Here is a 14961-nt window from a genome sequence, read left to right on the forward strand (position 1 = left end):
AATGCCAAATTACCACCAGAATTCTACATTTGGAATGGCAAATCATCAAATTATGGATACCATGGTAATTTTCGTATTGACTGAACACAACAATAAAAAAAAAAAGATTTAATAAAAACTTTTTTCTATTTTATTTACTGTATTTTTTTAGTGTTATGGATTAAAAAATATATATTTTATGTCAAATTACCTTCATAATACATTTGGAATGACAAATTATGGATACAAAGGTAATTTTTGGTAATGACCGAATACAATCAATGCAAAATTTCCCCTTTTTTTATTCTACATTTATTTAATTGTGTTATCAACATTGAGTTTTATGCCTATTTAGAGTAAACTGCTGTTCAAAAGTATATTATTTTAAAGTATATTAAAATAGAAAACTATTATTTTAAATGGTAATAATATTTCACATTATTACTGTTTTTTTCTGATCAAATAAATGCAGCTATGATGAGCAGAAGAGACTTCTTTAAACCACATTAAAAATCTTACTGATCCTACACTTCTGAACGGCAGTGAATATTTTACTGATAAATTTCCTTCATAAGAACACTATTGGAATATCAAATTACCCCAGTATTTTGGTGAAAACGATGGTTACAGTGGGATGAATAAAACAGCCCAAGTAACAGTAGAGATGAAGGTCAACCTGCTGCGGTATTCAGGCGGTCCAGGTGGTGTCGCTGTTTCAGACGCAACAAAGTTTCTGGTCACTGTCATGTAACGCCATATCCATAGTTGCGAAATAAACATGCAGTTTAAAGAGACGCAGCGCCTGTGAATCTGAACGCTATGCTGCTGCTTCATCTCGTCACTGCATTAGCGACACTGCTGTGTGTCGGTGAGAGTTACACCATCAGGAGCTCGGTCTCGTGGGCTGTCACCAGTGATGTGGTGGAGGAAGAGCTGGACACGCTCTCGGACGAGGCGCCCGCTGTGCTCGTCGATAATATCGGCATTTGGAAACAAGCCTATCCGTCCTCCGTGTACCGGGACGCTTCAGAGAAGAAACCCGACCAGATATCGAAAAGCGAGGATGTGTCATCCGCGTCGCGTGTGTTTTCGTACCGGATGGAGGAGGTGAAGGTGCCGTCCAGCATCCCTACACCTCCACCGCACGAGGAGGCGGCGAGAGTAGCGCGATATATGGCGCATTATAGCGACTGGGGTCACCTGGCAACCATCTCCACACAGGAGCAGGTGATGCTTCGTTTACTAGGTTGGATTTAATCTACCTTCCTGCAAAGTTCACTGGCAGCTTTGATCTATTCTTTTCAGTTATCTATAAAATAAACGGTGGAGTCAGTGGTACTCAACAAGGGGCCCACCAGGGGGCCTCAGCAAACTTTTAAGAACCTCAAGATTACTTAAATGATTTAAAATAAGACAAAAAAGCATTAAAATCAGTCAAGATATTTATTTTAATTGGCCTTTTTAACAACTGTTATTTGTCTTTGAAGATCCAGCAAACTTTTAAGAACCTCAAGATTACTTAAATGATTTAAAATAAGACAAAAAAGCATTAAAAATCAGTCAAGATATTTATTTTAATTGGCCTTTTTAACAACTGTTATTTGTCTTTGAAGATCCAGTGGCTGGCTGCATAAACTGCTTAGACAAAAGTTTGTCATTTCATTTTGGTCTGCAAGACTAGTCGTAACTTTTTAAAGTCAGTTATGTAGAAATGTATATTGGTCTAAATTGAATTCGAAAAGTAAGACTTATTACCACTTGGTTAACTGCTAGTTAGTCAAACTAGTTCTTAACATAGTGATTATGTTTATGTAACTGGCCCCAGGTTCTTGCTGTCTTGGAAAACCTGGATATATGAGGTAGCCTAATTTTAATAGTGATTACTAGGAAAAGTAATGTAAATTAATAAATCTCAAAACCATTGGCTTTTTTTTTTTTATAATGAATGTACATTTTTTTTTATAGTTACGCTAAACTCTGAAATACTTTATCAGGTAGATATTGTGAATAAAAATTCTTTGAAAAAATCCTTATCCAGTAATTCACATATGACTGGAAAAAGTCATGGGATTATTGGTGTGGACAAAAGGTTGAGAACCACTGTATTAATAAGTGTCTTAAGTCTTAATGACATTCAGCCAGTCATTATTGCTAATCAAGTTCATAGATAACTACATTGAGCTGGTCTCTGCATCTGTCCCTCAAATGTACATACAAACACACGTACATTTATTTATATATATATATATATACACACACACACATATTTACGCTTATATACATTGGCTATTTGCACTTCTGGTTAGATGCTAACTGCATTTCATTGGCCCTGTACTTACTCTCTACAATGACAATAAAGTTGAATTTAATCTAATCTAAATATATATATATTTTTAAAGGCACATATGATATGTCTTTAATTTAGGCTGTTTTCTTTCCCCATTACCTCTTTAGATTAAAGGACTTCCATTCGGAAACATTTTCTCTGTAAGCGACGGTCCAGCTGACAACAGCACTGGCATTCCTTATTTTTATGTGACACCGATGGACAACACCGTAACAGATCTTCGCAGCTTCCCTTTTGCCTCCTTAACAATTTCCGAGGCAGAGGGAGATTTCTGCAGGTGTGTTCACTTACTTCAAAACTCTGAAATAACTGGAGTGAGAAGCCTTTACATTTAAATCACGTTTACATATCAAAACAAAAAGTATCTTTGACAGAGATCATTGTATAATGATCATCTAAAGCATCCTCTGGCTATGCTTTCCTGTGACAGGAACCAGGTTTATGACCCTGAGGACCCCAGGTGTGCTAGACTCACTTTAACTGGTAAAATGGTGGAGGTGGGACCAGAGGAGCTTGACTTCGCCAAAGAGTCTATGTTCTCCAGGTGATTATGCAAAATTATAAATCATACACACATTTTCATTTTCATTTCAGTGACCTCAGCTAAACACACTTCATACGTTATAGGTTGAACATAAGGTCTGTGTTCATTTGTGTCTGTTGGAAAAGTATAATTAGTGATGTTTGCCAATTTTTGCTTAATATCTTGATTATTTTCTACGCTGTTCTCATTGATATACTACATAATATAGCTGTTTTTTGTATCTGATGCAACTGAAATGTGCACCTACTTATTTTATAGATGAAATGCATTGCTAATAGACAAACAGTCTAGTCTGATTCACCTTGCAGCTGCATTAGAATAAATTAATTATTTTTTATTTCACCTCTTAAAAAAAAAAAAAAAAAAATGGTGCAAAGCTGTCTCTGGTTCAAAAACTAAAAGGTACATCCTTGTACCATATTTACCCCATATTAGTACCATAAAGGTACAAATTAGTACTTTAAAAGTACTAGTATTAGTAGTGCCCCAGTGATAGTTTTATACCTTTTTACTGAGAGAATTGGGTAAGCAGTGTGTTTTGCAAATAATGTGTTAATTTTGGTGTGTGCTTTGTTTAGGCATCCTGTCATGAAGAAGTGGCCCCCTGGACATAATTGGTTTTTCATGAAGCTGGTTTTGCAGCAGGTTTGGCTGCAGGACTGGGTTGGAGGAGTCTCTGTCATTCCACTTGAGGAGTATTTCAAAGCAACACCTTTCTGAGAAAAAGAGCAACATTCTATAATGAAAACGGTACAAGCAGAATTGAACTGATTGTACAGAAGGTGGTTATGTTTTTGTTACTTTCAACTAGTGGTTTTTGCCCTGGCCATGATGCCGGTTCAGTGCCTCTGAACATATTCCTGCGGATTTATTGAATGTATAAATGATGTTCAAGGAAGCCTAACATTATCTATAGAACAATTTCACAGTTACTTAAGGTTGAAGACCTTTATCACAAATAGACTATGTAGACACTGTATTGAAAGGAAAGCTATTCATTCATTATAAATAAACAAATCACTCAAACTAAATAAATCTAGCATGGGCCTTTATGAAGAAAAGTCTTTTCTCTACTAAATACCTTAGTACACTAAGAAAAGGTATATACTAAATAGTTTTTGTAAAGGTATATACTAAGTAGAGTTTTTGCCTGTTTTCTCTGAAACCCACTTTACTGTATATCCTTGTATGTCTGACATTTCATTAACAGCCAAAATGTGGAATACAAGTTATGTGTGTGTGTGCAAAAGAGAGAGTTTTTCATTGTGTATGTATGGCATCTAATGCTTTTCAAGTTCAGTTTCAGGTCTGCATTTACTTCTCAAGGACAGTGACTTGGTACAGTACAGGACCTTGTATGTTACACTACCTAACACAATTACAATGTAATTGACACCTTAATGAAATATCTCAAACATCTGTTTGTGCCTTGCATTACCTCTTCACAATGATATTCATGTGCTGTACAAATAAAATAAGAAATATGTAAAAAAAATACATATTGTGTGGAAAGAGTAGTCATTGCTGTTTTGTGGTTGACGTTTTAGTCTTTTAATGTAAATGAAGAACAAATAACATAGATTACAAAAAGGACTGATTGGAGTAATATGATTATGTAATACAGAATTAAGCTTAAAATAGAATTGTCAAGAGACTTCAGCAAAAGTGTCTTATGTAACGCAATATCTGGCTTAAGTAAAATTAAAAATGGTCTGTGCAGGTTATAATTAATCATCTCCATTTGAATGATTTCAGCTTTTATCTTCAGCTATACGTGTTCTTGTAAACCAAACTTTTCTGTGAGATGTACAACAGGCAAAAGGAAGCTTTCAATGTCAGTCAACTGAGTAAAAATAATCACATAGGCATCTCAAAGTAGTACTGCTTGACTGTATGACTGAAATGAGACCGTGTTGAAATACAAGAGTCGAGCATATAAATAAAAATAGATTGGGGGAAAGAGCTCAGTTTATGGAGAGGACTTCAAATCCAGATGATTATAACAAATGACGATTAGACATAATAATGAGAGGCAAAAACCAGGAAAGACAAAAGCAATTTGTACGGGTCGCAGTAATACCACTTTAATGGCACTACATTAAAATAACAGGATTTGGGGAAATTCAAAGAAAAGATATGACAGATGCTTGCATACAATAAGGGTTCAGTCCCACAAGCTATCAGTGACCGTGAAGGTCAGAAAAGCCAATCAATTATTCATTAAATGTGCACTCCCTCTGGCGCCTGCATTCAGACAGCATGAATGGCATACGTGCACATCTAAATACATCTAATTATGGCAAACATCTCATTTTTTCCCCCCAAATTAGTATAATTATATGAGTAGTAGAAGTACTCTCAGGAAAATGGAAAGCTTTTACATTAACTGTACTGGGGAAAAATAAGACATTGATGTGATAGGAAAACCTGTAGGTAACACTTTACTTGAAGGGGTGTGCATAAGACTGACATGACACCTTCATAATCATGACATGACACATGTCATGAATATGAAGGAGGTTTTATGCATGTTTATGACAACTGTCATTAAGTGTCATTCGCTCAGTTATGTCATTTTTAATGCAAATATGACATTATTTGACCTAACCCTAACCTAACCCTACCTCTACCTTACCCCCAACCATAGCCCATAACAAAGACATCTCAAACAATGTCATATTTGCATAAAAAATTACATAACTGAGCGAATGACACTTAATGACAGTTGTCATAAACATGCATAAAAAACCTTCATATTCATGACATGTGTCATGTCATGATTATGAAGGTGTCATGTCAGTCTTATGCACACCCCTTCAAGTAAAGTGTAACCAAACCTTTTTAGTAAAAATAAAAATCTATATCCAGCCTTTGTTAAAGTTTGAGTGAGCTGTGTTATCAGTGCAAAGGATTTATTGTTTCATGTATTTGTATTATGCATAATTATGCATAAAAGAGAAATGTACATTCACACTAAATATATTGTTATATTGTTCTAATAGCCTTTTTCTTTTACATTTCTACAATAAATAAATAAATAAATAAAGTGAATTTAAAATAATTGAATGACTGACTACTGACTGATACAACATATTCAATTCAATTCAATTCAAGTTTATTTGTACAGCGCTTCTCACGATACAAATCATTGCTAAGCAACTTTACAGCAAATTAAGTTTCTACAATATTTAGTGGTAGCTCATCAGTGGTGACTGTCAGTTAATGTACATATGGCAGAAATGTACGGAAAAATCAATTAAAGACGTAATCAAACAGACGATGAACACTATTAAATGATCATTAGGCCTCATGTTGTTCCAAACTTGTATGATTTTCTTTCTTTCTTCTGTGGAACACAAATGATGTGTCTTTAATCTAGATTTAAACAGAGAGAGTTTTGACTAACATATGTTAGTCAAACTGTACACACTATACACAAACTATACTTTCATTTACAATATTTTCATATTCATATTCAAAAACCTTCTTATTCCAAATAAAGTATTTCCTATAAAGAAAAATATGTAGCCTACAGTACATGTCAGTCTCCATGCAGTGAAAGCTTGTTAATGAATACTTGCACATTGAACTGATACTTTGACAATAGTATTTCAGCAGGAATTTATTTCCACCCAATAATTTAAACAGAATTGTTGCAAAAAATATCTTTATCTTTTAAAAGTGCTGAGGGGGTGTGCAATGGGCTCAGGCCGCCGTGTGGCGGCAGACAGGAGCTGCGCGCAGACTCCAGCCAATCAACGTCAGTGATGGGCGGGGTCTGATGACTCCAGCCAATCATAGTTCTCGAGTGGGCGATCGTTGCTTTCTGTGGGTGTGGTCTTCAACAAAGCTTGATTGAGAGATCACATCACCGCTGACGATTCTGGCAGGACGGTGCGTCTAAATTGCTATTTTAATGAACATCACAAAACGTGTTTTTGCTCGTTTTTTCACTGGATATTTTTTATGAGATCGAGCCGCGTCGGTTCGCTGCTCAATAACAGGCCGAAAGGTAAGAAATGTTGAACTTGGGGTTGTTGCTCATGCCTGTCTGACATATTTTGGGGTCCTCCGACAGGTAGTCAACTCTGTGTATTTTACAGCCTAGGCTGTTTTTTGACCTTTCAATGTTTTATTTTACCCAATCACCCCTGCCCCTAAATTAGTTATCCTCCGCAGTATTTCTGTGTCTCTCAGTGATTAATTTCCTTACAAATAAGGTTGCATACATATTTAATCTGCTATCTGTTTAACTTGTAGTCAGTGCGGTCCGGAAAAAAAGAGAGAAACCAAGACAGTATGTTTTCATGTCGATCTCTGTGCCTTTCTGTATTTAAAAAAAAATGTATTCATGATCCCTTCCAGTAACGGCAGGCATGAGGATTGCACATCTTTCTCTGGAAATGCATCAGTTCCGCCGGGCTGCCTCGTGACCCCAGCAGCGACCGAGAGGAAGAGCAGGAGGAGGACCGCCGTGCAGACTGTCGATGATCCGGGCCCCAGTCACCTCCTGTCCGCTCCCCTGAAGCGTTTATGCACGCCTGGATCAGGAGGACCAGAGGCAGATGCACGGGGAGGCGCTGAAATGAGATGAGGCTCAGACATGGAACTGTTGCCACTGCGATCATTTTCTTCACGTCGTTTCTCAGTCTGTCCTGGTACACGGCTTGGCAAAATGGCAAAGGTGAGTTCATCTCTGAGATTAATTCAGTCATGCTATCACACAAGCGAGAAGCTGATGCTCTTTATATTTAGTACTACAGCACAATTATGAGTGCAGGTTTTATGCAACAGTTCAATAAACAAGTTATTGATATCGAGTAATTTAAGACTAAATTTGGCCTTTTAGTTTGTTTATTTTTTATGTAAAAAAAAAGTTCTAAAGGAAACCAGCAACTTTTACATTTCATCAAGCATCACCAAGTATAAAATCTGGTCTGGAGCAGTGTGTATATGTGGAATGGATCCGCAGAGATTAGCCCACCACCAACTCAAATTGTTCTATAATCACTCCGCTCCATTACAGGGTTTTTTGTTTGACACTCTAGTGCGAGAAACCCACTTCAAGTGGGCATTGAGTACAATTAAACACTTGCTGCGTCTGAAATAAAGATGCTTTGCAACTGTGAAAGAAGTGCAGTTTATATAGTATCAATGCGAGTAGTATGGATGAAATCCGGATGCACTACATTCGTCGTGTTGTCATTGTTGTGTCGCTTTCTCGCAATTCACATTTCCCCTGGTCTCACGGGATGGTAGAAGTGTCCATTGGATGCACACATCGTAATCTTGTCTGCAAGTTGTAGGTCATCTGGGTACTTTAATTTCGCCTAGTGATTCTTCTCTAGTAGTGATTCTAGAAGTAGTGATTCTACTTCTCTGAAACTCCATGAACATTCATGGAGTGATGCAAATAACCATGAAACGCCTCAGTGCTTAATCCTAAACATTAACAAACTTGTATAAGGACCAGAACTGTTGTATAATGAATTAATATGCAAGTTCCTTCAAACAGATTGACATTTTTTGTTTAATTTCTTTTTTTGATGGCACTGGTGGAGTGTGCAAATTTTATCAAAGCAAGCAATTGTAGTAACTATGGTATTTTGGCCTAAACTATCGAATAACTGTGGTAATATTTTGCAGGGTGCTTGATGGTTTAATAACTGGGTTGGTGAACTGAAGGTTGTAGATAGACCACAAGGGGTGATCAATGAACTTATACTGGGCACCGCAGGTTGTGGAACACATCCAGTTGGCCGCACTAGATGACATTAACCTTAAAGGAACTTCATATTTTCTGCCAAGAAAGTATCTAAAGGGAGCTCTGGAGAAGTCTTAATGTTGGGAATTTCAGTTTAGGATAGCACCAAACCACCCTAGTTGGAAATCAATGGGCTCTGGAGCACATTGTGACAGCTCATTGCTCTATGGTCGATCATTCTCTAGTTAAATCCATCCGTGTATTGATTAGAGTTGTATAAAGCAGAATGTACAATTCGGTATGCTTGTTGATGATGATGTTTGCCAAACTCAGATCCTTGCTCCTGTCTCATGCAAGTTTTCTCCTTGAGATTTAGCCAAATGTAGAGGTCAATAAATTTGCATTCACCCTCATTTGCATTCCCAACGCAAACAAATGGAAAAGCATTTGTAATGGCAATGAGATGTCAGATATTTGAGATATTTCATTCCATTTTCATGCAAGTTAGGGGTGGAGTGAATTTTTTTTGCAAAATCTGTTTGTTTGTTTGATTTTGTTGAATTTAATTCTTTAACAATTTTGCAAGTCTATAAGTGTCTCTATTTTCATTACCATTATATTAAGCGCTACACATTCACATTATGCAGACATTTACTGTACATATAGCTACATATACATTTCTTTACATCTGTATAAAGTTATATAGATTTTTGACTCAAGGCAGTGTAATAGACCACAGTCCTGGAGAGGAATCTGAAAAATTCCCTCTCCCCCAAAAAACTTGTTTTATAACATCATATTCAACCTGTCTTTGAGAAACTGTTAATCCCAGATCTTGTTAAGGTTAATTCTATTGAAGATTATGTTTATGGCTTGAAGATACAAAGAGACACTTGTGTATCAGCTCATTGGACAGATCTGAGAAATTTAAGCTAAATCAAAAAAAATGTGATGCACAACAACATTAGCAGATGAATATCATAGTCAAACAGGAGAATCTTTGAGAGAAAGGTCACTGTATTCATTGACATGAAACCCTCCCACATATGCACACACCTCGGAAGCCTGGTCATCGAGGGTTTATAGTGACTCATTATTCCATAGTTTGATGCCACTCAGATCTGAATAATTCTCGCGTTGACTTGCTGCTCTGTTGCCTTTTCTCTGTCAGACCTGATCTGCATGATATTGAGTGGTTTTAGTATAGGGAAACAAATTTATAATGTTTTAAATTGATTATTTATAATGGTATACATTATTATTATTGTCCTCTAAGGTTCAACGTTCAGCCTGATTAGAAGTTGTTGTGGGTGTGTTCTTGGTGTTTGTGGCCTAGCTGAGCAAGCATTGCTTATTTTCAGCTCCCTGTCTTAGTAGCTGATTTGCACACGTGTACAGCGAATGTTTTCTGAAAGATCAAGCTAAACAGGGCTGTGCTGATTGAGTCATATATCAATATAAAACATTTCTACTTTTTATAAAATATCCATTTCAGAAGAAATTCTTTATACTTTAGATCCTTTTATTACTTTATTTGTGTGTAATCAAAAATAAGTACAAAAACTCACAGCATTTCTTAGTGTGATCAATAGAGCTCGACCGATAGGGTTTTTTTGGGGGCCGATACCGATAATAAAAAAAAGGCTGATATTGATATATCGGCTGCACTGAACAGTAAAGAAGTTTATTCAACTTTATTTCAATTCAGTTCCATTCAGCTTTATTCCGTTGAAGTTTATTTCACTTCTGAAGATTCATTCAGCTGTCTGCGACAGGCTCATATCGGCCGATAAAATCGGCAAAACAATATATCGGTCGGGCTCTAGTGATCAAAACCACTTCTATGAGGCACTGTACTAAAGATTAAAAAAAGTTATATTGGTAACACTTTCTATGAAGCCCATATTTATAACACATTATAAGGGTATTCTTAAGGCATTATAATGAATGCATAATGCATTATAAAATACCTTATAATATGTTATATCATCTTATAAATAATCATAACAACAATTATAATACATTATAATGCCTACGCATTTGTGGTTATAAGTTTTAAGATTATGATTATTTATAATACACAATGAACACCATATAAAATCTATTTTTACATTTATAATGGACTATATATCTTGACATTGTTTATTTAAGATCTGCACAGTATCTTACTACATCTTGTAAGTGGTTAGGTGTGGAGTGTTATTTGAGTGTTCCATGTGAGGCTAATATTAATTTTGATGTGAGCTAGTTAATAATTTCAACTGAAAAAAAAATGCAATGTTTATATGTTAGGTTGCATTTTATGTTGATGGTCCCACTAGTCTATTGACTATAAGCAACTTTGCAACTACATGTCAACTAACTCTCATTAGAGTATTAGTAGGCTTAGGTTAAGATAATACATTATAACTATGAGAAATATAATCCATTGTAACTTAAGTGCAACATGTTCACTGTGTTATAAATCATCCTACTCTTAAAAGCTATAACCACAAATAAGTAAATATTGTAAAACATTAAAACTGTTCTTATGAATATTCATAAGTTGATATAACATATTATAAGGGTTTTTATAATGCATTCATTATAATGCCTTAAGAACACCCTTATAATGTATTATAAATATGGGCTTCATAGAAAGTGTTACCGTAATATTTTTATTAGAAAGTAATATTTTTATTTAGCAAGGATGCATTAAATTGATAAAAATTATAATGGTTTTCACAAAAATATATCGCAACACAACTGTTTTCAACATTGATAATAAGAAATGCTTCTTGCAGCAAATGAGAGTGATTTCTGAAGGATCATGTGACACTGAAGACTGGAGTAATGATGCTGAAAATTCAGCTTTACCATCATAGGAATAAATTACATTTTAAAATCTATCGAAAGAGAAAACAGTTCTTTTAAATTGTAATAATGTTTAAAAAATGGCAAATTTTACTGTTTTTTTTTTTATTAGCAGTATTTCTATGTACCAGCTGTTGTACTTCACTGTGGCATGGTTAAAGATCTGGCATCTTAACTGAAATGTTATATATTCAGAGCCCATAAGGGCTGATCCGTGACTCTTTGTTATGCCCTTAATCAAGGCACTTAACCCTAGGTTGTTCAAGGGGTCACTTTAATATGTTCGCTGAAAGTTGCTTTGGATAAAAGGGACTACTAAATCAAATTAGTAATTAATTGGCACCTTACATCATTCTGCTGCTCTCCTGTTATAGTACCAGAGGTTAAAATGAACTGCACCATTGCCTTACTCCTATTTTCTTTTCTTCTGCTCCGCTGAGCCTACAGAGGCTTTGCATCCTCAGGGTGTGTGGAAAGCACAATAGGCCAAAAATAGCAGGCCAGGGAAGGCGTGATTAGCCTAGGAGAAATGGTGAGGGAGGCCGCAGTTTTCTAATGAAGCCACTGAGAAGAGAGACTCAACGCTCATCACAAACTTATTGCTTGTGCTTTTGTTGGGGCTGGATTGTTTTTCTTCGGGAGGAGCCCACGAGTGCCCTGTCAAGAAGAGAGCAGGAGAGCGATGGGGTTGTGTTAAGCACACTGCTGAGAGAAAAACGCAGAGATTTACAATAGAAAGCAAATGAACTCTGAGACTTTGAGAGCGAGAGTTTCACCATGCAAAGAACTTGATGAGATGATGCTCTCATTAATAACCATCATCTCATTCTGAGTGATGCACAATTTTGCCTCTAGGATCATTCCGGATCATTCCGCTGTCAGCGTTCCAGACAAGTCCTCATTGAGTCACAATTACACTCTTATCACTGTGGCATCCCCTGCCATTCTTCTTCCATATTAGGCTGGAGAACGCAGTCATTGTCGTTAATGCCTTGTACGTTTCCAGCCCTTGACATTTTTCAGTTTCACCACCTCATGCGCCGTTTCTCCGGTGCCAACGGCTGCTGTTGAGAGCTGTCACAAGAACTCCTGTGCTGTCATTCCTGGCAGGTGTTATTGGCCTCCCTGTGTCACCTCACATCTTTCTCTCTCTCACACTCTATTTCAGGTGGTATGTAGTTAGAAACAAATGTGGTACATTATTTCTCTGTAGGGTTGGGAATTGAGAACCGGAAATTACTGAAACAGTTTGGTTTCGGTTCCAGTATTGGAACATTTTATTAAATTACTTCTGGTAGGGTCAGTCTACAAAAAAGATTTGTTTCCTTTATTTAGATGTTTATAGCCAATGCCAACTTTTGTTAATATATTTCTGTACACGTCAACAAAAATATCTTGACCTTATATATGGGAATAAAAGCTATAGCTTAGGCTTTGTTCTCTTTGTAAATATAGTTTAGATAATATAGACTGGTACCATCATATTACCCCTTTTTAAGTTATTAACTCTTCAATTAATAATAATAATAAACTGTCAAACTGACAATCAGCATCCTTTTCAAGAAGGACAATCTCTTCTTTTTTTTAATCACTTTAATTTACACAGCTGTAAAGTTAAGAGGTCCGTAAGAATTTAAAAAAATATTTTTATTCAGCAGTGATGCATTTTAATCGTCAAAACAAGCAACCGTAAATACATTTATAGTGTTATAATTATAAATGGTCTTTTGAACTTTTTATTAATTGAATTTATTATTAAAAAACATCATGGTTTCCTCAAAAATATTAGGCAGCTCAACTGGTTTCAACATTGATAGTAATAAGAAATGTTTCTAGAGCAGCAAATCAGCATATTTGAATGATTTCTGAAGGATCATGTGACACTGAAGTCTGGAGGAATGGCTGCTGAGAATTTAGCTTTGCCATCACCGGAGTAAATTACATTTTAAAATGTATTAAAATACATTGTTACTTTAAATTGTAACAAGATTTCACAATATTACTGTTTTTACTGTATTTTTGATCAAATAAATGCAGCTTCGCTGGTGAGAATAAGAGACTTCTTTCAGAAACATTAAAACAAAAAAATCTTACCGTCCTCAAACCTTTGAAGGGTAGTGTACTAATAGAAGCATTTATTTATTTATTTATTTAGTCATTTAGCAGACGCTTTTATCCAAAGCGACTTACAAATGAGGACAACAGAAGCAATCAATTGTAGTATTAAAACAACTAAAAACAGATCCAAAACAAAAAGCTAAAACTTTATAAATACTACTTATACACATTTTAAAAATAAAGAAATTAAATAAAAATGACAAATGCATACAACAAAATTTCAAAACTTAACATTTAAATGAAAAACAAAAAACGTTCCTCATGAAGCACGTTGGCACGCGATGCTGACTGTAAGCGCGAACTGGCTGTCAGATTGACGCCAACGACTGTCTGACTGTGGCACGCAATGAGTATTAGAATGAGTACAATTTCATCTTAGACGTTATTTAAAGATTTTCACCACAAAACACACCTGAAACTAAAGGTGACATTTCTTCACAGAAGCATCTGGCAGCACCGAGGCGCGAGTTACTATAGTTACTGTGTTTGTATTACCATTAAGTGTGATCTGAATCAGAATTGGTATTTTCCCCATGAATCCCATCCGTGTTCTATTTTCGGTATAGTTGTCTCTTAGGGTGCTCACACACTTGGTTCGATTGCCTGGTCCGAACCAGAGTTCAGTTGCGGAGCCCAGGCATTAGCTCTCGAGGTGCAAACATCAAAATGGGAACAAAATAGAGCCACAAAGCGATGTAAGCAGAACCAGGAGAGCTTGACAGCTTGCGTGTCTCATCAGGGCCAGATCTGAGGGACACAGTGACAGCAAGAGGACTGAAGAATGAGGGCTGGACAGAGAGCGAAAAGACACTGTGCAAAGAAATTAGACGAATGGCTTATCTGCATCGCGATAGGGCAGTTAGGTTGGCATAGTGAATCCCATCACATCTGTATGAGAATCATCCAGTTTTTGTTTTTACCTAGTTTTTTTGACATCAAGTGGTGAACTAACACTATAAAAATATGACAGACAAAGATCGTCCTTTGTTAACATGCATTAATATTGAACTGTGTAAGTCTAACAAAAATTAAAATGACATGCTGAATATGATGATTGACATTTTAATTAAATTTTATATTTTGGATATTTGTTTTTTAATGATCCCCTTTTGATGGTTTTATGTTCTTGGTAGTAATTTACATTTACGTTTAATAATTTAGCAGACACTTTTATCCAAAGTGACTTTCAAATGAGGAGAACAATAGAAGTAATCAGACCAACAAGAGGGTACAAGTGCTGTGACAAGTTAATCTAGCACAGTACACATAGCAAGGATATATATATATATATATATATATATATATATTAGGGCTGTGTATCACCAGCAAAGATACGATACGTATCACGATACAGAGGCCACGATACGATACGTATCACGATACATGACTGCACTGAATTTCACCTCAGCAGAATTT

The 14961-nt window shown here is 35.9% G+C and overlaps 2 protein-coding genes across 3 annotated transcripts in view; both read left to right on the forward strand.

Annotated features, from left to right (window-relative positions):
• Nucleotides 1-652: 652 nt before the first annotated feature.
• LOC107721575 (protein CREG2-like) lies at nucleotides 653-3750 on the forward strand. The gene is made up of 4 exons (XM_016529662.1): nucleotides 653-1206; nucleotides 2434-2603; nucleotides 2757-2870; nucleotides 3449-3750. The coding sequence occupies exons 1-4, from the start codon at nucleotides 799-801 to the stop codon at nucleotides 3588-3590; spliced, it is 834 nt and encodes a 277-aa protein (XP_016385148.1). The 5' UTR covers nucleotides 653-798; the 3' UTR covers nucleotides 3591-3750.
• Nucleotides 3751-6713: 2963 nt separating this feature from the next.
• The window catches only part of LOC107721595 (alpha-1,3-mannosyl-glycoprotein 4-beta-N-acetylglucosaminyltransferase A-like), a 67632-nt gene continuing 59384 nt past the window's right edge, over nucleotides 6714-14961 (forward strand). For both annotated transcript variants that reach the window (XR_001637721.1, XM_016529693.1), the window contains exons 1-2: nucleotides 6714-6882; nucleotides 7236-7554. Coding sequence is in view for 1 of the 2 variants with exons in the window: in XM_016529693.1 (XP_016385179.1) it covers nucleotides 7461-7554 (94 nt within the window). In the remaining variant the exon portion in view is untranslated. The remainder of the gene's footprint in view (nucleotides 6883-7235; nucleotides 7555-14961) is intronic.

This window comes from Sinocyclocheilus rhinocerous, unplaced genomic scaffold, assembly GCF_001515625.1.
Source record: "Sinocyclocheilus rhinocerous isolate Xijiao unplaced genomic scaffold, SAMN03320098_v1.1 scaffold30, whole genome shotgun sequence".
Lineage (NCBI taxonomy): Eukaryota > Metazoa > Chordata > Actinopteri > Cypriniformes > Cyprinidae > Sinocyclocheilus > Sinocyclocheilus rhinocerous.